Raw genomic sequence first — 22,120 nt, 5'->3', positions numbered from 1 at the left:
AATGTGCAACTTTGTGCCCAAAATAACACAAGGTATTTGGATATTTTTGTGAAACCATTCTTTCTCACTATGAGCTACAGGCTCGGACTGGACTGGGAATGTACAGAATGTAAATGCAGCGCACACGCCTGCAGCCCTCGCTCTTTAAATGAAAAGACCGCAGCAGGTCAAGCATGAAGACTGACATACGTAAAACAAATACTGAGGTGTCAGAGGATCGCCCAGCTCCTCAAACATAATGAGTTGGAGATCTCTCGGGTAATAGAATCCCCGGGCTAATCTAATATATATTAAATAGCTAATATGTTTAAATGGCATTCTATTTCCATGAAGTCTGAATTTATTAGATGAGTTTCACTTGAAAGAAATGGCTCTATTATGTTATTTGTCGAGACCATAATGAGGGAGTAAAATGTATATAAAAATAGGTTAAACTATGAACGCTGTAGTCTGTCTCCAGAAACTGACTGAAGGACATGAAACAAGACACAATACGTCTTTAAAGTTTCTCAATCATGGACCACAAGTTGCTCATCCTGTCCTATGATAATGCAGGAACAATACATGACGAGGTGACAACAAATACTGCAGTGACTTAAACTTCTTTATATCAGAGGGCCAAAGAAGTATCTTCAGCTTCTAGTTCAGACAAAAGTTCTGAAGCAGGAACATGTGATGCTTTAACTCTGCACAGGTACGGCTAATTCCAATCCCACGCAACAGTGACTGTGGTAATGTGGTGGGCCTCAACAACAAGGCAGCAATTATCCTGAGACTAAGTGAGCATTGATTGGGCTCAACATCTGCTTTTTGATGAGCTTTTGCTCCAGGGGTTTGAAGGTGCCCAGGTGGGGGTAAGACTAAAAAAGACAAAGGAAAGAAGTTGACTGTGCTCACCTGAAATGTTCGGAGCCATTCCTGGAGCCCCGTGGGAGGCTGGATGGAGGTGATGCGCCGTCTCTGCTGCCCCTGACCGTTGGCTGCTCTGATGTGGCCAAACGTGGTGGGTGTGGCCGGACATGGGACAATTCCTGTCGGACTGCAATTTAAAAAGGAAAGAAAAACCTTCAAAAACTAAAAACAATATGAGATCTTCAAAGGAAAATGGCCTACTGCAGACATTACGGAGAAGACTTGAAAGCTCTGCTCTCTACATGAAGTATGGTAACAATATGGGAGCATTACATATTACGGATGCACGATTAATGAGCACAATAAGCTCAACATGAGGATGTTTTGTTCTTCCTATTTGCTGCGACTTTTAAAGATTTGTCAAATAATGTTGTTGGCATTTAAGACACATAATGGCCTATGGGTCACTGTGACAGAAAATAAGTATGTTCAATATTTAAAACTGAAACATTATTGCCAATTACTGATCTAGCTTTTGCAATAAAAGTTGAAATGCACGTTTGGGAGCACGTCTTACTCTACTGGGCAAATGGAAATAATGTTTCCTTTTCACATTATGATAATTCCCTTAACTTACCAGCACTCTTATTGTGTACACTTTATGGCAAAATGAACAGATTTGTTTCGGATAATAATGGAAACATATCTTTGAATTATGTAGGGGTATCACAGTTGCTATTGAAGCTAAAAGATACAAATCCGGTTAAAAATGTAAATAAAATGATCTATATGTGATATCACACATGTTCTAGTTTCAAATGAAATGTTATATAGGTCAGAGAAGAAAAAGCTAATTTGATGTTCAGTGTGTCAAAATTATAAATATTTGCCTCCAAGATATACTTTACACTCAGAGACTTCAAAGTATGCACACTCCCACAGACGTATGTTCGTATACACACTCTCCTGTTGTAATAACCTGGGTGTAGAGGCAGTGCAGGACTTCAAAGACCCCTGTGTGCCCTCGCTATGTGAGGGCAGCGGGCCGGTCACACCTTCAACACTTCCATTCTGCTCGCTGACAGCAAAATGCAAAGCTGGGCTCCATTTCATTATTGATTCATTTTTAATGGGAGGGGAAGCCGAGCCAGCTACACGGCAACATGTACGGTTAAGTGGCTGTGTTGAGTCTGAATTTTAATGTGGCTACATGTGAACACACGCATTAAATATTCAGGGTGAGGGAAACATCTGGGACGGCTGGATGGACGCTGGAGATACAATATGATGTGAAGCAGCATTCTGTTTGAAGACACATCACATATTTGTTCACGCCTCTAGATGTCTTCTCATTATTTATTTTCATGGTGTGGGTTCATTTGAAACATGTACAGCACTAAAACAAGAGATATGGCTGTGCAACTCTTCTCAAACCCTTTTAAGCCTTTGGTGGGAAACGAATGCAGGACGATTAAATTGGGAGAAGGTGTTTCTCTTTTGGGAGACTTGGGGCTGGAATCCATTTGCCTTACCTTGAATAGTCAGAGCCTTTGCAGGGCTTTTTTCCTGAAGGGAAAGATCGGACCTCGGGGCCATGGTCCAACTTTCTCTTCATCTGAGAAAGAAAAAAAGACAAACATTAGAAACCATCAGAGCATAACAATGGAGGAGACCAAAATGTAAAACCCCAACACAGGAAACTAATTATCACAATGCATCCTTCTGAGAAGTAAATACAAACAAGCACAATATATAATTTGGCTGGAGGAGGAGGCAGTCCTGGTATGTGTTGTGTAATCCATCATTGCTTCAAAACACAGTCACTTTTCTTTTTTAGTGAAAAGCCAGTTTTTGCAAAACAAATTTAAAAAAGGACACGCCTCACAGAGGTTTTTAAAAAACAGGGGTGGAAGCAGAAAATTGCTTTTGTAAGTCACAGACTTTGTGAAAAAACATTCCGTCGGAAATCCAGCGTGTTAAAAACACGGCACAGTCTTATGCAAATAAGGAATTAAACTTGAATGCATCGGCTACAGATCTTGTGCATTAGCATGTTCCATAGCAGGTCTGTTTGTAGATGAGATAGTAGGATACAAAGCAGGTGCTTGTTGAGCAACCAGACACCCCATAACATCCAGGGGCAGTCACACATTCAGACACTCATCGTCGAGTGTGTATGCAAACAAGATAACCACAATGTACAGAAACTGCTCCAGGGCGGGTACAGGGTGCAGTCTTTGGTATTGAAGTTGTGTTTCGTTTTGATAATTGACAAAAGAAAACACAGCGAGTCGGGTCTTTATCTATTTCCATCACCTGCATGTGCTCACACACACCCGAGCCAATCCCTGTTACCACCTACCCAAACAAAGGAGCCTGTGTGAGCCCGGCGAAGGCAATTTTCTTCTCATCCCGAGCCTCCCTCAACACACATGCAAGTGATCACCCTCTCATCGCAGGTCCCTCATGATACACAAGCTAAGTGCGGAGCCAAAATAAGATGTGCAATGCAACACTGTGGCCTTGTTCCTTGATTAATTAAACATGTTTAAATGAAAGCTTAGCAAGATCCGATCACTGTCCTTCCGTTTCAGCCTCAAGGAAAGACAAAAGGACATTTAATTTTTTTTATTACACATCATCTAAAATCAGCAATGCAAGAGCCAATCGCAGAACCACAGGGGAGATTAATTATGTATCCCTGCATTGTAGTATATTTTGGGTCTAACAATCATTTCTTTGTACTTTAATTTAGGGTCAAATTGGATTTGTCAACAGATGCAGTGCAGCCTGTGGTGCTGTAACACACAATCTGTGCTACAAATGTGTTCAACTTCAATCTCCTGCCTTTGTAGAAACTCACAATGGCTTTCAGAAAAGCAGAAACCACATTCAAAATAAACTTTTTTTCCTGCCCTTTTGACGCAAACAATTCTTTATTTTATGTTTATTTTTAAAAGAATGTTATTGTAGTATTGGACCCTACACAAGGAAAAGCTTTTGACTCCATCCTGTCTGACTCTACAGTAGCATGATTACACGTCTCCTCAAGATGTGTGTTTTTTTGTTTATCACTATAATTTAGCGAGTGTATTTTTCTTTCCGTCTTCTCCGCCTAAGAGGCACATTTAAGTTGAGAACACCCCATAGTATTTCAATGATGAGAAACAATACAGAAATGCAGAGAGATGAGCGGGATTATAAACGGGCTTCCCCATCTCAGTATTTAAGCTGGACTTCAGAAGGAATCAATGCACCAAATGTCTGAGTTTATAGAGGCATGTGGACATGACCAGCACGCCAACTCTTACTGCAGGTTAGATGCCCCCTGGACATTACTCTGTGATCCGACCAGTCATTTGTGATATTTCTCTCACAAAATAGCTACTGTGTAAAGCCGCAGGGGGCATTCAAGGGAAGAGCCATGCACACCTTGAGTCATTTGTTACGGAAATGCAAAGAAGAGGCAATTGGGAATGCAATCTATGTGGCAAAAAGACAAGGATATTAAGTCTAAATGCCTTCAAATAACTTAGTAGGTCGATGTTTGAAATGTCTGGCTGACACTTTGTGTGCTAGGAATATAAAACGGGGGAGTTTGTAAAATATTATTGCTTGTTAAGATCCGGCTCTTAAACCCAACTGCCTTGTTCTTAAAGCGGTGATCTCACTGCAATGGCAGTTCAGTAGCCAAGGAGAGCTTGGGTGTGTGTATGCATGAATTTGTGTGCGTGTGTGTTTCTGAGAGGGAGAGAAAAGGGGGAGGCTTTAAGTGTGTGTTCATGGAAGAAAACCTCAAACTAAATGCGGGCGTGGAAAAAAAAAGCTGCATGTAACCAGCCTCTACTTGTGTTTCAGCCTGGGAAAAAGGTAACCAGAGCGCGCAGTGTTTGTAAATCACCACTAATCACTCCTCCCCTCCTTCCTCCTGGCGTTCCCTCCCCTGTCTGGCCAAGAGTACGACAGATGGATACACACAGAGTGTTAATGGTGTTTTAAAGACAGCAATCACTCTTACATAAAGTGTTGATTCATTTCAACGCAGACTACATCCTGCAGCATCAGTCACTTGAGGAATATTTCCTCATTTCTCAAGTACTGTTTCAAGCAGCCATGAAACCATTTCATCATGTCAATCAGCAGCACTTGAGAAGAGAAACTCATGCAAGAACTGGCCATTTTGGAAAGCATTTGTAAGTTGTTGGGGATCTATGAGCACCAATCAGTCCAGAAAATGAGTTTAAAAAAAAAAAATATGATGAGAACAAAATGGATGTAGAGCACAAAAGGGTCAGCGTTCAATTCAATAAACTATTGGCCATTGATTCAGACTGGCATTTTCACTCAATTATTATAACTAATTGAGTAAAACCTTCAGCACTACACACAAAGTGCACACGGCTACACAAAGGGAACAAGGGAGTATGACTCTGAATGAAAGGTGATGAACAGTGTTGACAGTACACACACACACTGCGTAATGCATTCCCTTTCATATTTTTGTTTGTACTCTGCATTTGAAACTAAGGGAGCATCTTTTCATGGCTGCCGTCCAGCTCAATACACCCAGCATCCTTGAGGATATTCTCCACCTCACGCAGTCTGACACAGTGACCCATTATCTGTGGCTGGAGCCTGAGGCGAGCGCACAATGTCGGGGGGATATCTGCTCCAACAGGCAGTAACAGACTGATCCCATGCATGCATCTCAAGCAGCCACTTTGGTCACTGCAAGATAACCACTGCATAATGTGGGATCATAATCACCCTGCAAACTGGGAGGATTGCAGAGAAAACAGGCTATTTGTGTTGCTGGAACTGGTTGTTTATTACAAAAGTGTTAGTATAAATGTTTAAAAACATATAAGAAGGTGATATCAGCCCTTTATATGTAGTATATGTTATAACGAGAAGAGGGGGAGTAGAGGGGAGGACCCCAGTTGGTGTTCAGGTGCAGGCGGTATCGAGCCAACGATGAGGCAAAATTGGGTTTTATTCCAGGGGGATTCAATAGTGAATAACGTGGAAATATGAACATATTTATATCCAGCAGAAATGCCCTTAAGTGCAATAGCAGCAACCCTAGTACAACCATTAGCTCTGATACAGTGGCGTTTATTTACAGGGCTGAAGTTACTACGGAAGAACGGATGCCAAATCGCGTCGTGATTGAATAACATGTAACGCAGCGCTAACATAACATAAGCAATAGGGCCCGGGAAATTAAAGCGCCGTCTCTGGGGACGAGCTACACCGCCGCGTGCATCCTCCGCAGTGGCCGTGCAATCTGCCGCGAGAGGCGCGTCAAAGATAATGAGGGCGACAGAGCGAGTCAAACACTGGGTGATAAGAGACGGGGATGTGTCGGAGGTTAATGCAACCAGAAAGCTTACTCACTTTGTAGAAAATCATCTTTAAAGTGCCGTAGAACCCCATCCTTGTAATCCGGTGTGTTTCCCTTTTTCCTCTTCAGTGACAATCGGTGAAGTCCAAATGTGTGCACGCGGAGGAGAGCGAGCTGTGACAGTGCGAGGGCAGCGGACTCTCAGGTAAATCCGTCTCTGGTGTGAACATGCTCGGGCACGTCACTGAACAGGCGTGCATGCGGTAGATCCCACCGGTATATGCATTAAAGCAAGAAGAAGGAAAAAAGAGAGAAAGAGAGAAAGAGAGTTCCGCGGTGTGACGCTGATTCAAATCTGTCTGTCGGCGGGGTGAACAATGCGATGCGATGCCACACGCCTCCGACCAGCCTCAGCGAGAAGCAGGGAGTGAGCAGATGAGGGAGAAAGAGGGTGACACTGGGCAGAAAGGGGAGGAGTGGAGAGCGTCAGAGCAGCAGAGCAATGCCCTCTCCCTCCTCAAACAGGATCGGATTACAGCCTCCCCGGTGGAGACGGTAGGAATGGTGCAGTCCAACATTCAACACTGTGCACACGCATCCTCCGCGAGCAGGACATCTGTGAGGCTGCACACACAGGGACCGGATGGGGTGTGCATTTTGTGTCTTTTTGCATTAAAAAAAAAAGGTGGACACTTGTTGCAGAATCAAAAACACCTCATCTATGCACCCTAACTCCTCCTTATCTATTTCTATTTGTGTTCTAATTATCCTTGTGCATATTCCCATGTGTACTCTGTTTGTCTAATTATGTTGCTGCTATAACACCTGGAAACCCCCTTAGGGATCAATCATTTATTGCTATTTAACTGCATTTTATTACGGTGTAAAATATTTTTTGTTTTATATATTTTATGTATGCACCATGACATCAAGTCAAATTCCTAGTATGTGCGAACCTACCTGGCAATAAACCTGTTTCTGATTCTAAAAGGTCCATCTTATCTTTCTACCTTTTTTCACAGAAGGAATCCTCACTTCTCAAACGCACTGCATCAAATACATTATATAAAGATTATATGTGAATGGGCCTCAATGTAAAGCACATATTGCGTTGTGGGAAGAAACAATATACATTAACTCAGTTGTCCTGCCGAGTTATTGTAAAGCAAACAGTGTACCATTATCATCCATCAGGCAGAAACAGTGTGAATGGATCCACGTCTGCTGCACCTGCTTATTTGCACACATGGTACACTACAGGCCAATATTTGCATTTCAGCGCAGCAGGTAATGAGGGATTGCACCTGCCCAGTTAAAGCTACACTGCTGATGGCTTCTCAACAGCCTCAAGATGGCAGCTTTAGTCTAAAAAGATTTAACATTTAGTGCAGGTGAATGGAAAGATATTTGTTTAGCCATGTTGTTTAGTTTCTTTGTTAGATTAATTTGGACACTTCGAGAGCAGATAATATTAAACCGTGTTCCTGTGTTATGTCGCTATGCTGCAAGAGAAATAATTTGAAACATAAAACTTAGCAGCACTTATTAACAGCGACATCTTTGTGTAGTTTAAATTAAACTCTGAGCACGGCTTCTTGGGATGCCATAACACTATTTTCTCAGTTTTTGATATCCAGCTCATACCAGTTTGGAGCACCCCATTATCTCTAAGATTTGCTACTCTTGACCTCACAAGACGTCAGAGATAGATCATGGAGACACGGGACACAATGTGCGGGTCATGGGAAAGACTCTATTCACAGGTGATGGAGCATCGAGACCTGGCAGCCTTGCAGACACCGCGGGCTAACACCTGTAATTGCTGCCTGACCTGCCACAGGAGGGGGTGCGGGGGGTTCAGGGCTTGTTACTGGAAAGAGAAACTTGGCAAGAGAATTCTTTAAAAAAAATCTGCCACAGTGTAAGCTTGAACAGTTTTTGGGACAAAAAAAAGTATGTGACATGCCAACCATATTTTTTATTTGAGAAGTAAATAAATCATGGAGAGTAAAAAGTGGATACTGGAGATTTTAATTCTGAAGTGGAGCCGGGCAATATATCTATATAGTAGCGATATAATGCAATATGATCATTTTATGATATCGCATTAGTGTCTTTTTATGGGTTAAAAGCGGCATTACAGTAAATGTATGTAATTGTTCATACTTTCCCGATAGTTCTAACTCCATTTCTTCATTATATCCACAATACTATTAATTATTTATCTACATTTCATTGAGTAAATATATTTTTCCTAAAAGCACCAATAATAAAACCTAAAATATCGTTGCAATATCGATATTATCAATGTATCCGAGTAGAATTATTGTGATATTTGATTATGTCCATATTGCCCAGCCCTACAGACATACACGCAGAAAAACTCAAACTTGTGGATGTCGGGTGCATCAGACAGAGCTGGTCGACCTTTGTGTGTGTGTGTGTGTGTGTGTGTGTGTGTGTGTGTGTGTGTGTGTGTGTGTGTGTGTGTGTGTGTGTGTGTGTGTGTGTGTGTAAGGTGGTCCTCATGAGAAAGGCCCTCTCGCTGCTTTCTGCAGGCTCAACCTTTACACAGCACATTGGAATGCTTGGCATGTGAGAGGGGTTGCACTGTGAACTTTCAATGAGCCGCGGCCTCCTTTGTTGCTCTCCTTCTGCCAGTTGGTAAAGCATTAACAGACCCCCCCCCCCCCCCCACACACACACACCCTCCTCCTGAAACTGACCTTCTGCTTTATCAAAACCAAAATCCTGCTGCTCACACATGGAGCTGTGAAATAAAAACTCAGAGGGACCACTGCTTTTATATACTTTGTTATTATATATGAACAAAGTTGTTTAAGGTAACAGTGCTCCTGGACTGTGAGGTACTTTCTTATTTATGTTTTTTTAAGACTGTGCATGCTGTAATATCATTATCTTATATGATACAGTTCATTGTCTCTTATCTATATGTATACGCTAATACAAACTGTACGAGGTAGTGGACACCTGCATTCCCCCAGGTCTATGAATAAAGTCTTTGTCTCTCTTTCTTTTATTCTTTCTTTCTTTCTTTCTTTCAGACATTGGCTTTCTTTGCTGCAATATTTAAACAGCAGAGGATGTGTAAAAATACCCTCATTACATCGCTGTGCAGCAGATAGCTTGTGGCGAAATACAAATGTTGTCTCATTTGACTGTGCACAAATAATAGACATCATCAGTAGCAAGGCACCGCACATAGGTAAGCATCCTTGGGGGTGATGAATAAACAGATGAGGACATACTGCAAAGAACGACGATTTATCCCATCAGGGATAATTGTTTGATTGATAAACAGATTGATATCCTTAAATCTATACATCTATAAACAGATAGACTGAGATTGATCTGTAAAATGTCAAAGTAATGCCCAGCTTTATTTAGCGAACAAAAAACTGTACTTTAAAAACAAAACAACAATCCTCACATTTTTGAAAGTTTAAAAAATATATATATTTCGATCTATTGAATGATCACTTAATTAATTGAAGGACAGAGAATTACTCTGCAGTGATTCAGAAAGTGTAAGAAGGCAAAAAAAAATCACTGTATATGGCTTTTCAAATGTGTTCTTTGTCTATTATGATCTCTGAGTTTTGGACTGTTGAGGTTGTGAAAAGAAAAAAAATAATCAGCCATTTTTAATTGAGGCGTTAAATGTAATTATCTACTTTGACACATAACATTTCTGTTGAGTCACTGCTTAATCAATTACCGGTACATTCAGAAGAGGAGTTAAAGGTCAAACACCTGTTCTGGTGCTGTTGGAGGAACGTGATTGGACTACTATTTTCCGAATCAACAGATGTTCGCGGGATAAAGCTTCACTACGGGAGAAAAGGAGCTTTCTTGAGCAAATGTTTAATGTGAGGTGGTGAACTTGAAGGAGGCACATACTCCTTGGGCAGTGATGCATCACTAAACAGCGCCAGGTCATTGTGCAATTGTCCTCTCGTGGAAAAAAATAAATGAGAAAACGAGGGGGTCTCCTCTCAATAGATTTTCCCTGAAACGGTGAAGTGCGAGGCCCATTCCAGGCTGGACAGATGCACGGCGTGTGGGGGAGGTTTGATGAATAAGGAAACCATGGATCATGGCATTCGGCAAAGGGTAATAATAGCATCATCTGCATGGAAGTAGAATTAACATATCCTGCAGCCACCCACGCGACTAAAACATTCACGTTTGAAAGGGTCAGGTCAAAAAAGAAATTAAATCAAGAGCCACTGGTATCTCCCTCCTGACATCAGTGTTGTTCACGGAAAATAAATGAAGAACAGAGGTCAACTTGAAATTATTGGCAATTATTTAGAAATAGGAGTTCCAAATAGAGGCAGCATGTAAAACGTATGCAAGTAGAGAGGAGATAATTCAAGGGAAATAAGCTGCAAAACGAAAATAAACAGCAAGGAGTTAATGTGAATAGCCAGGGTCCAGGGTCCTCTTCCACACAGGCACATACTTGAGTTAGGGCTGTACCCGAATATCCGAATATTCGTTCATTTGAGTACTATTCGGGTGGCAGCCGCGCTGCACTGCGGCTGCCAAATTGAATTTATTGAAAACTCCAATATCAACGCAAGAGCTTGTGCCTCTTCGGAGGGCTAACACTTAACCATAAACGTTATCGTTTACTTTCTCCGTCTTTATATGTAGATATAACTTTTTCTCCGTTGTTTCCATAGCAACAACAACTTCCTGTCAACAGCGCTAACTCTCCTTCAAAATAAAAGCATGTCCATACAAAATAGGAAGCCAAGCCAAATTACACTTAAGACATACACAACTGCAACGAAAGTAACACACAATATGCAATATCCTTTTCAATTTCAAAGAACCCAAATTGGGTTACATTAACAAATAAATAAGGATAGAGGGTGTCGTTTTTTCTCATACTGATATTCTGAACAATCTGTGCTGTTGTATTTGCTGTAAAGTGTCTCTACTGTAGGCTATTTTTATTATATGTACAGCACTTTGGCTCAACCAAAAATCGTTAATAAATGTGCTATATAAATAAAACTTGATTTGATTTGAAATAACTATAAAACAACAATACTGTAGAATAACAAAATGAATGCCGTGAATAAACCGAAATACACGTGTTGAAGCGGTTCGCTGCTGATTATTACCCCCCGCGCGGGTCGAATATTCGCTGCTGATTACTACAGACTATCCGGAGCCTGAAAAATGGTATTCGGGATAGCCCTAACTTGAGTTGGTGAGGAGTACAAAAAGACTGGGCAAAGATTATGCTGAGTCTTAATTGTTGCTTATTACTCACTAAAGAAAATCTAAATGGGACTTTATGTCAGTTGATGAGTGTTGAAGTCTCATTTTATGATTACAAAATGCTGTGTAGACTGTTCATAATGTTTTTTCGTAAGTGGTACGAATATATACTTTTTAAGAAGAGACATTTAATTGCCTTTATGCAACCAATGCCTGTCCACAATGAGGTTTGCTTTAACATTTAGCAGAAGCCAGTCGGGCAGAAAACACAATAATGATGCAATGCAGGAAATAAATGTGCCATCTCCTAACTGTAAAACAATTCTAAGAAGAGCAGGATGCTGTGGGCGTATGACTTCCTAAGAAAAATAAAATGTGTCCTGCATCTGTACGGCATCTATACTCAGTCATAAATATAAACAAATGTGCACTATAACACAGGATCCATTGTTGAACAAAAAAAATCTGGACTTCCCCACAGTTCCGCTCCAATATTAAAGCTACAGAACAGCGTGGACGACAAAGATGAACCCCTAGATCTGCAGCATGTTTCCATCAAACAACATTACTGGGATAAAAACAGTCCTCCTGTCTTTATTTAGTTATGTGTACTATTAAAATTGACCGCAGAGCCCTCAGAGAGGCCATTAAAGACCGAGAAGCTGATTTCCCCAAGGAAAACTGTCAGTCTAAAGTGAGTGCTTAGGAAGGATGAAATTGGCCTCAATATGAACAACGAATATACATATAGTAAATCTTCACAAAGAAATGCCAAAGTATTGCTCCATTTTCAACCCTTAATATATGAATATTAAATCAATGTGTCGAAGTAATGTTTGCCATGTCATAGCTGTACAGACCTCTTAGAGAACATTAACATTGGGAATATTATAATATGTGACCAGATTCTGAACCCCCAATTTAATAATCTAAAATGTGTCAAGAGTTTCAGATTGTACGCATAAGAACTGGCAAGTGTTTCATGAAGAAATCAGTAACGTTTTTCAACAAAACAAGAAAGGATTTGTTTCATTTCTGGCAAAAACTCATACAAATCTCAGCGGAGGAGAATTACGTGCACTTCCTGGCAGACTACAGTTCCTCCCTGCGGGACTACAGAGACACCTGGACGACATTCGGATGTCCTTGTAGTCCCGCTGGGAGGAATTTTTAGAGGTGGGGATAAAGATGGAAACTGCAACACTAGTTTTTCCTCAAGAGGTGTTACATTTTCTAGCACTAGAAGTAATGAAGTCCAACAAATCAATGACTAAATGTGTGTCTCTTTGCATTTTAAAGACTTCGATGCTTTCAATCGTTATGTTTTTCAATCACAAGCATCACACTTGAATACTGAGGCCTTCAGCTAAGAGTCCAAAGCATACATCAGCACTAGATGCTGGAAGCTGTTGTAAGAAAAAGCTTCAAACAGAAGACTGTGACCCTCTCTAACAGCCACTGCCTCCTTACGTTTGACCTTCAACATGGGGAGAAGTTGGCCAGCAAGTTTGGATTTCTGTCAGAGAGTGACTTGTCTGAACTCCATCACCTTCCTCTTTTGTCCAAAGTCAAGCTTATACAGCCCAGAATCAGGAGTTTGTCCAAGATTATTTTACAATCTGTTCAATCATATCTGTGTACCTTCCATCTGCAAGATAACTGATACAGAACAAGTATTTGGAAAGAAAATCCATCATGAACAGACGAACAATAGTTGCCATATGTACAAGCGTAGATAGAAGTAGCAGTGGCGTTTTGGACACATGAACGTATGTGAGCAAAAGACACATTTTAGAGTTTTAAAGCAGCTCTTGGTTCTGTAGAGGAAGAGGAATGAAACTTGGATCTTCCCTAAGTCAAATACCTTCTGTAAAAAAATCCTTAATACACTTAACAGTAAGTACCTCTGGAGGATGTCATCCAGTAAGAGCTCAAACGGAAAATTGTACAGGAAAAAGAAAGGTATCAACATTTCCCTGCCTGTCTTATCCTCCCTCGACGAGAGGCCTATCTGTTTTTTGCGTTTGGGTGCAGCCTGAGCTGTCATATCTCATTCAGAAATGAAAGAGGGTTATGGAAATGTGTGTGACGAGCCAGGTGAAACTTGGCTGGGGCTGGCATCAACATTTACACAGAAATGAATAAACCTCTTTAATCATCCGGAATTACCACTCTGCATCCCAGATGAAGCAGAGCAAGCCAAATTGTGCCTGCTGGGTGTTGCTGTCATCTGAAGATCCCTAAATATGTTTCAGAGGGTGAGGGGAAGCTGTGCGGGGACATTTTGACGGTGAATTGGTCGCATGCTTTGAACCTGATCTCGCCTGTGGTATTTTATCCCCTCTTGTGATACTGATCTCATCTGGAACACCATCGTTACATACTACCCTTTATCTATCCAACAGAGCGGTAATTAGCATGTTTGCTGATCCAAATTAGGGATTTCAAAAGAAAACATGCCTGAGTAACCTCTGAACGGGGATTTTACCTTAATCTAAGTGGATCAAATATCTGAGGATGCGATTTAATTTGTTGGAAGCAATGAAATAAGCAATTATATTGATCATTACCCTTCTTTTGGTAGTATTTAATAGGCACTTTGGCCCCAACTGAAACATTTAACTTTTGGATGGATTGTAATTCATGGTCACCAGGCCCAGTAGTTCAACACTTTTAATCTCAATCAGATCTGATCAGATTTTGAAATCCCATTTTTTGTGATCCAGGATCAGACAAGTCGGCCAGATGTTGTCCCAGTATTTCAAAGCAATTCAGGATAGGATCATCCTGATCCAGATTCAGACTTTTCAAGATTACTAGATCCTCAATATCAGTGCTTTAATCCTACCGATCTCTATCTAGTGGATATGAAAAATAATACAAGGAAGACAAGAGACCACATTGCAGACATCTATTGTATGTATTCATGTATTTTTCCTAATGTTTATTTTATTAGCTTTTCTTTTTTAATGCTTAATGTCTTTCATTTTTTGTAAAGCACTTTGAATTGCCTTGCGTTGAAAAGTGCTATATAAATAAACTTGCCTTGCCTATAGTCCGCAATTACTTTTGAAAGGTGATGACAGACTTTTTTTTGTTGAACATATTTTTTCTTTAATCTAAATTACATTTGTGATTGACAATCTTTGTTGTGATACTTTTCTGAGCATAAACATTGATGTCATCAACATTTGGTTGAAAACAAAATAGGCCACCACAAACGTGACCAACAAATGAAAAATAAAATTGAATTGCCATGTAGGCTAAAAATTGTGTATTATATCAGTTAACAAACGTTGCCATTTTATTTATATTGAAACATATTTTTAAATAAATTGTACAGTACATGTTGCTCTGGTAATCCACTGGAAATCCACCCCTCTGGTGGGATCATGATAATCCAGTTTTTTGGGATCAAACTGATCCCAATCCTGTGTTGTCGGTTTGAACTACCCGTTTTGAAGATTTGATCCAGATGAAAGCTTGGATTTGATTTCCTGATCTGATATCAAAGTGATCGTAATCCTGTTTTTTGGTTTTGAACTACCCAAAATCCAAATCCGATCTGATCAGATAGGGATTAAAAGTGTTGAACTACTGGGCCCAGAAGCTGTGACCTAAGGAACCAAGGATCAAGTCAAATATTTTAACAGGTATCTTACCAAATGGATCGTCACACCATATTGCAACGTGATATAATCTATGATGACTTTAATGATCTACTTGTGCCACTATGAGATTGACATTTGTTTTCCTAAAAATGCATCGTCAACTATTTGAAGACATGCCATGAGATTTTGTTAGAAGAAGACATTTATAGCCCCTCAAGATTTGCAGCTGCTTTGCTGATCCCATGATTTCTCATATAGTACCATCATTGGGTCTAAATTGGAGTTTGCCAATCATTTTGATTATGAGCAAAACTAATCACATTCCCATCCGTCTCAGCTGCTAAACATTATAACTTCTACACATCTGCATGTTAGCATTGTCATTATGAGCATCTTAACTTGCCAACGTTAGAATTTAGAACAGTATACAATAACATAGTGTTGCTATATGAGCTTCACACACTCTGTATAATTAGAAGCATACTTTAAGTAAGCACTTTTAAGATAAGCTTCGCAAAGGTGTGCCAGTACAGGACGAACTCAAAAACAAAGGATTTACCTCGTCTAAGCCATGTAAATAAAAGGGTTCGGCATTTAATAATAGTTCAAGGTTACATGCCAGTGGCACTACTAATTACAATAAAAGACATTCTCATCGAGCATCCTCAACCAGAATCTGATGGTGAAGAGAAGCAAGAGAGTTGAGGGGCGCGGTGCCATCGCTCTTAACAATGTTCTGTTAAAAGTTTCCTTGAAAAATGAACACGTTTTACTGCGAAGAAAGTCGAGTGTCTTTCCAACATGACAAACTGGTGAGGAACAAAACAAAAGCGTGCCGCGGTTCCCCCCCTGCCTGCTAAGATGAATGGGAGGACCAGGTTCAAGAAAGAGGAGTACAGGAAGGAAATTATGAGGTCGAGGTCCTTCTTCAGCGGTTGTTTCTGAAGATTAAACTCGGGTGGCTCCTACTGACGAGTTCAACTCACTAATGAGGTCAAGTTAAAGCAGTTAGAATATCTTTGAAGTTGGTTTAGCCTTAAGTTAAAAATGCAGCTCTTATTTTGTCAGCCCTATTCTTGTTAATCAACTTGTGTAGAAAAGTTGCACAAATTGAAAGCGATCAAAAACAAAAACAAACGTTTGAAAACAGTGAGATACTCCCATGTTGACACAGAAATCCAATTTCCCGAGAGTGAAGGGCACATTGGATCTCGTTTAGATGTGACTACTGGCCATGCTTTGAAAGCCAGAGTGTTTGGGATTATGGTTATCTCTGATGCACCACCAACAGAGTGGGTGATAGCAACCTTTTTAAGTGCCTGACTTCACTGCTATCACCTACCATGTCTGATGGCACCAACGAGACTCATATCATGGTTTTATGTCTAAAGAGAGAGGGTGACACACCAGTGGACACATCTTAGTACCGCTGTGGCTGAACATGAGTAACGCAACATTACAGCACTGCAACTTGGCTGCCGACTGGATCGAACTAAGTAAACTCTAAGTAAATGAAACCACTAAAGCCCAAACCAACGGCTGTTAGGATGGTTTATATGGTGAACGTTTTAACAGACAGTTGCTTATTCAAATAACCAACCATTATAGAGGAACATAGTTTTTAACTGGTTTCTGTCTGAATGTCAACTCCAATTTGGTCGGTACCAACTCGTAAGATAAATATCCGTCTGTTCAGCTGGTAAATGCTTAACTATGATCACCAGCTAGTCACAAAATGTGGCCGTCTGCTGTTTGGTGCGGAGCAGTTTATGTGCAGTTTTCTTTTATAGCTTTTATTTCACAGAAAACAACTGATAAAAAAAAAAAGATTATACTTGCTTTAAAAAACAATCTCTAAATGAATTTGTTCCCAATTAAAAGACTGAATAATTGAACAGGTTGACAAAATGATCATTAAATATGAAATTATCATTTCAATTCAGCTTTAATGAATTAATTAGTTAAATACATTTGATTAAGTGTAGCTTTCATCACTGTAAAATCAGTTTTGTATTCTCCCTATGTATACTATCTTGGTTGATCATGTCGGTGAAAGAGAGACGATCTGAAGGCCCTCTTTTGACCGTGATGGCGACACCAAGAACAAATCTTGAAATAAAAAGTCATAAGTCGCTCTCCTGGTGAATGCATCCATTCAAATGTCCTGAATACTTTTTCTCTATTTTCCTAATTATCTTGTATCAATGGTATTCAGACTGCACTGAAATGCATCTTTTATCCCTCCACATTAACGAGTAGTGACGCTTAATAGTGGTATGCACTGTGAACACAGAAGACGTGAAGCGGTTTCTTAACAAAACAGCCCGAGGCAAAGAGAAAATTGCTTGTGGAGAAAGAATGCACCAGAAAGATGATCATAAGCAAAGCAATGATTTGCCTCTTGAAGGGCGCTGCGCTATGGGATCATATTTACCATGTTTAATCTGCCATACCGGTAGGACTGAGGATCAAGTAGCGTTTTTGGCTGAGGCAAAGCGACCTTATAAGAAACGTAATCTAGGTTGGAATTTGTGTACAATATGAGCAAAAGAGAGGATGTCTTTGTTCTGAAGAAGGCCGGTCATGCTACCACACATAATACCATCTTTGGAGAGCATGCCGAGATGGATGATAGTGATGCGGAGAGAAATGTGTCTCAGAGGATTTATAAGGCTACATGGAATGACAAAAGGTCAAGGGTCATAAATGTTTCATCTCAGGAAGGGCAGAGGAGCAATGAACCTTGGATGGCTTAAAAGCATGTTTGTGGCTTCTGTTCTCCAAAGAAATGGGCCTTCAAAAAGGCATAAAGATATCAGTCAACTCTTAAATGAAAGAGATAAGGCTACCATACGAGAAACCTCTAAACCCAAGAAGATGGACAGCGCGTAAAATTGAAGGTTTATTGCAAACATTTTGTCTTCAAGCTTGAAAGACCCCACAGAGTAAAAATAATTGTACTAACAAGGTCTGCACTAGTAATAATTGGTATGGCTGATGCTATAGGTGGTTGCCATATGTCCATTGAATCTTTAGATAAAAAGCTGCCCGGCTGTGAGGAGCTGCAGCATCGTGTCTCTGAGGAGTTACATCCCATGCTGGGCAACACGGGACAGACGGAGGACAGAGGAAAGACCCAGCTGCTGCCAAACGGAAATCTTGAATAGCTGGAAATGCATTTTAAGTTGAAAAGGAAAGCGCCGTGCAAACTACTCAGAAGACCCTGGCTAACAAGGTTACAAATGAATCAGAAGTGTACGTGTTAAAATAATCAGCATAAAGGGAATGTTAGTGAGTATTTTCAAGGTTCTACTGATGGCTTAACGCTCATACAAGTGCACACACTGGAAGCAGTAGTTATCTGTCACTGTTTCGATTCAGACTTTGCTGCAGTCTTCTCCTCCTCCATGCCTCCAACTCATAGCTCGTCTGACACAAACTGCGAGAGAGCACTCCTACACAGAAGACACCACTCTCCCACTGCTAGCAGAGAATGAATAAGGCCAGTATATTGCATCAATTGAAAAAGCACCTTTAGGAACTTGGAGTTTGTGTGGGTTTGTTGATTAGTTTGCTCATGTGTAACACTTGACGCCATGCATAATGGATTCAAGAATTCCCCCAAGAGCCCCGGCAACAGGAAAATGCAAAGCGAAAACATACACCAGGCAGCAGAGTGCAAGTCCCGGGCAGCGGATGACATTGATATGATGTACTGTAGCAGAAAGTTTATAGGTAGAGCAATGTTTCCCCCAACAATATGGACGTTTTATAGTTTGCAATATAATAGGATTGAGTTTGTTTGCAATTCATACTTTCTGTTTTAGACACAGATCACACAGAAGACATCGTGAAGTCTATTTTCTGAAGCAAGGGGGGCAACTGGCAGAGAATACAAATGTGTTTGTTATATCAGATTAGGGCTGCTTGATTATGGCAAAAATCCTAATCTCGATTATTTGGGTCAATAATTGATATCACGATTATTAAAAACGATTATCCATTTACTTTGAAAACATCAATTTATTGGAGAAAAAAATTTGAACAGTATGTTTTTAAAAGTTTACTTTAAGTATAATTCAACTGAAAAAAAAAAAATGTGTTTATATAAAAAAAAACAAAAAACGTTTTATTTCGATTAAGTTGTTTTCGTAATCTTTGCAATCCATAATCGTAATTGCGATTAAAATACGACTAATTGAGCAGTCCTATATCAGATTAAAGCATGTTTCTGTCTTGAGGGCAGGGAAAGGATTGTACAGTCAAAACTTGATCCACTTTTTTTTCACAAAAGGAACTACATATCCTTCCCATCCCGAATGCTGCCTGTGCTAATGTTATGGCTGGCTATGTTCTTTGTAAGGGATAATGTGCTGCGACGCGGTCATTATGGGGAAAAGAACACCGACAGGCTGATCAGGAGCCCGACGCGAAGCGGAGGGATCTAGATCGGCGTGAAGGTGTTCTTTTCCCCATAATGACCAAGTCGCTGCACATTATCCCGCTTATTACATGGCCACATTCTCAACAAAGTAACGTTATGACTCCCAATATTAATTGAAATGCTTTTATGGATTTAGAAAATGATTTTATTGATTTAAAAAATAGTTTTATGTATTGATTTAAATTGACATGCATCCGCGAAGAAAAATAGTCCGATGTTACTGTTTGAACTAACGTAGCAACGGCAGGAACTGCTTCGATAGCGTTTTTGAGGAGCTTTCTGATTACAGATTTGAAAACATCGCTGCTTGCTTTAAAAGTAGCACAATTCATTATGTCAAACCTTGGAAAGTATCTCGATATCCCTGCCCTGATGCCAAAGTAACTGCACACTGTATGTTTTGCCATTTGATGTCTATGTCTGGACTGCTGCGTAAAAAGGAGGGTTTCTGCCCGTTACTTCTCCGCTGTTTTCTTGTCCCTCTTGTCTTTTTCTTTTCTTCACTGGGGACTCATCAGCCACTAACCATTACTCCAAATTACTGTGCTCTCCAAATATATTAAAATGAATGTTAAAATCCTCCATGTTGCTATCACACGCCAGCGGAAAACTAAAGACAATCAGACAGTTTGCTTGCTTTTCAAACTGTTACATTTGAAAAACAGTGAGAGCGTCTCTTGTCAGTTTGAAAAGCCAACGGTAGGACCTGCTTGCGTTTTTGAGGAGCTTTTTGATTAAAGATTTGAAAACATCGCTCCTTGCTTTAAAAGTAGCACAATTCATGATGTCAAACCTTGGAAAGTATCTAGATATCCCTGCCCTAATGACAAAGTAACTGGCAAGTGAATATGTGTCGCCGTTTGATGTCTATGTCTGGACCGCTGCGTAAAAAGGAGGGTTTGTGCCCCGTTACTTCTCCGCTGTTTTTCTTGTCCCAGTTCGAAAAGCAAACTGCATGCAGTTTGCTTTTCGGCCCAACTGTATACAGTTAAATCGACCGGACTTCTTTCTGAAGATGTGAGCGTCCTTAACAACGGTCAATAAGTCCTTGACAGCGGTCTGTCTGTTCGGTATTAACAACGTGTCACGTGTTCTGAATTGACCAATCAGAATCGAGTATTCAACTAAGCCATGTAATAAATGCAAATACTGTCTTTGTTTGTTTCGCTTTAGTTCGTTATTCCTTCTGTACTCAGGTCTCTTTTGCAAAAGGGATCTTGATTTCATTTAGACCTGATTAAATGAAAGGTTATATCGTGAGTTCTTCACAGCCGTATCATTTTCAATCACAACGTTGTTTATTTGCTTCATTATGTGTTTTTTTGATAGCGCTGGCTTCACACACAATTTAAAAAGTGTTGATTTCACTATAAAAATGAACACAGTATGTGGAGTTTGATTACAGTTCGTTGCTGTTGCGGCCTCTTTGTTTTCCTGTTCTGAGATAATTTAATGCACTGAGAATAAAGGCTTCTATTTTTTCCTAGTAAGTTATTCAAAGTCAACTGCAGATAACCTAAAATAACAAAGAACAATCGCTGTCCTTGTTTTCAGTTCTAGGTCAGGGATTATTAGTAAGATGTCTGTTTAACATAGAGGTTAGGCCATTATCCACCATGACATGCATATTTTCCCTCTGTGGCGGGAGGTGTATTGTTAGTTTAATCCAGCGTTTCTCAAAGTGTGGGGCACGCCCCACTGGTGGAGCGCAGAGATGTGATAGGTGGGTCGCGAATGGACGTGATGAACAGGAGATTTATTTATTTAAAAAAAATAAAAATGTTTTGGACCTCAGGCCGGAATCGAACCTGGGTCCTCGCGGGCGGTAGTGGAGTATTACAGCCGGAGACTCGCAACGGCGGTGGACTTTCACAGCACCCAACGGGAAAAAGTCCCGAATCTCCTGATGGCCAATCCGAGCCCACACCCCACACACACACACACACACACACACACACACACACACACACACACACACACACACACACACACACACACACACACACACACACACACACACACACACACACACACACACACACACACACACACACACACACACACACACACACACACACACACACACACACACACACACACACACACACACACACACACACACACACACACACACACACACACACACACACACACACACACACGAAACCAAAGTCATTTGCAGACATATGCAAACATCTCTCATACACACATGTGAAACGCTCTCACACACAGACACAACAGCGTTGCAGTCAGGAAGAAAAGCAATGAGGAGCGGCACCTCACCGCTTCATAAGGAGTTTAACCGTGACACTTTTCGAAATCCCGTTTGTGTCCCCCCATTTTACAAATAGGCCTATGTTTATTATTATCTTTTAACGCAAGCCATCATCGCCACGGAGGAGCACACAGCCTCTGTGAGCGAACGAGAGAGAGAGAGAGAAAACACACACCTTTATCTATGTAAAATAGCCTAGTTGTACAAAATAAAGTAAGAAATCATTCCAATGTGTACTATAGGACAGTAAACAGTTTAAAAGGGGAGTGATTAGTAATGCATAAATAAAAAGAAAGAATGCCAACTAGGTAACATAAGATAAGAATACACAAGTTTAA

General features: G+C 40.4%; 1 protein-coding gene across 4 annotated transcripts in view; it reads right to left on the bottom strand.

Moving 5' to 3' along the window:
* The window catches only part of fbxw7 (F-box and WD repeat domain containing 7), a 141,531-nt gene that overhangs the window by 19,577 nt on the left and 99,834 nt on the right, over nt 1-22,120 (bottom strand). For 3 of the 4 annotated variants that reach the window (XM_071203460.1, XM_034085944.2, XM_034085951.2), the window contains 2 exons: nt 2,385-2,467; nt 898-1,039 (listed from right to left, as the gene is read on the bottom strand). In XM_071203460.1, the coding sequence (XP_071059561.1) occupies nt 898-1,039; nt 2,385-2,467 (225 nt within the window). Of the gene's footprint in view, nt 1-897; nt 1,040-2,384; nt 2,468-6,249; nt 6,626-22,120 lie in introns of those variants that run through there. The other variant, XM_034085959.2, reaches the window with a different exon arrangement.

Source organism: Pseudochaenichthys georgianus, chromosome 1 (assembly GCF_902827115.2).
Source record: "Pseudochaenichthys georgianus chromosome 1, fPseGeo1.2, whole genome shotgun sequence".
Lineage (NCBI taxonomy): Eukaryota > Metazoa > Chordata > Actinopteri > Perciformes > Channichthyidae > Pseudochaenichthys > Pseudochaenichthys georgianus.
This window is presented reverse-complemented; position numbering and strand designations above follow the sequence as displayed.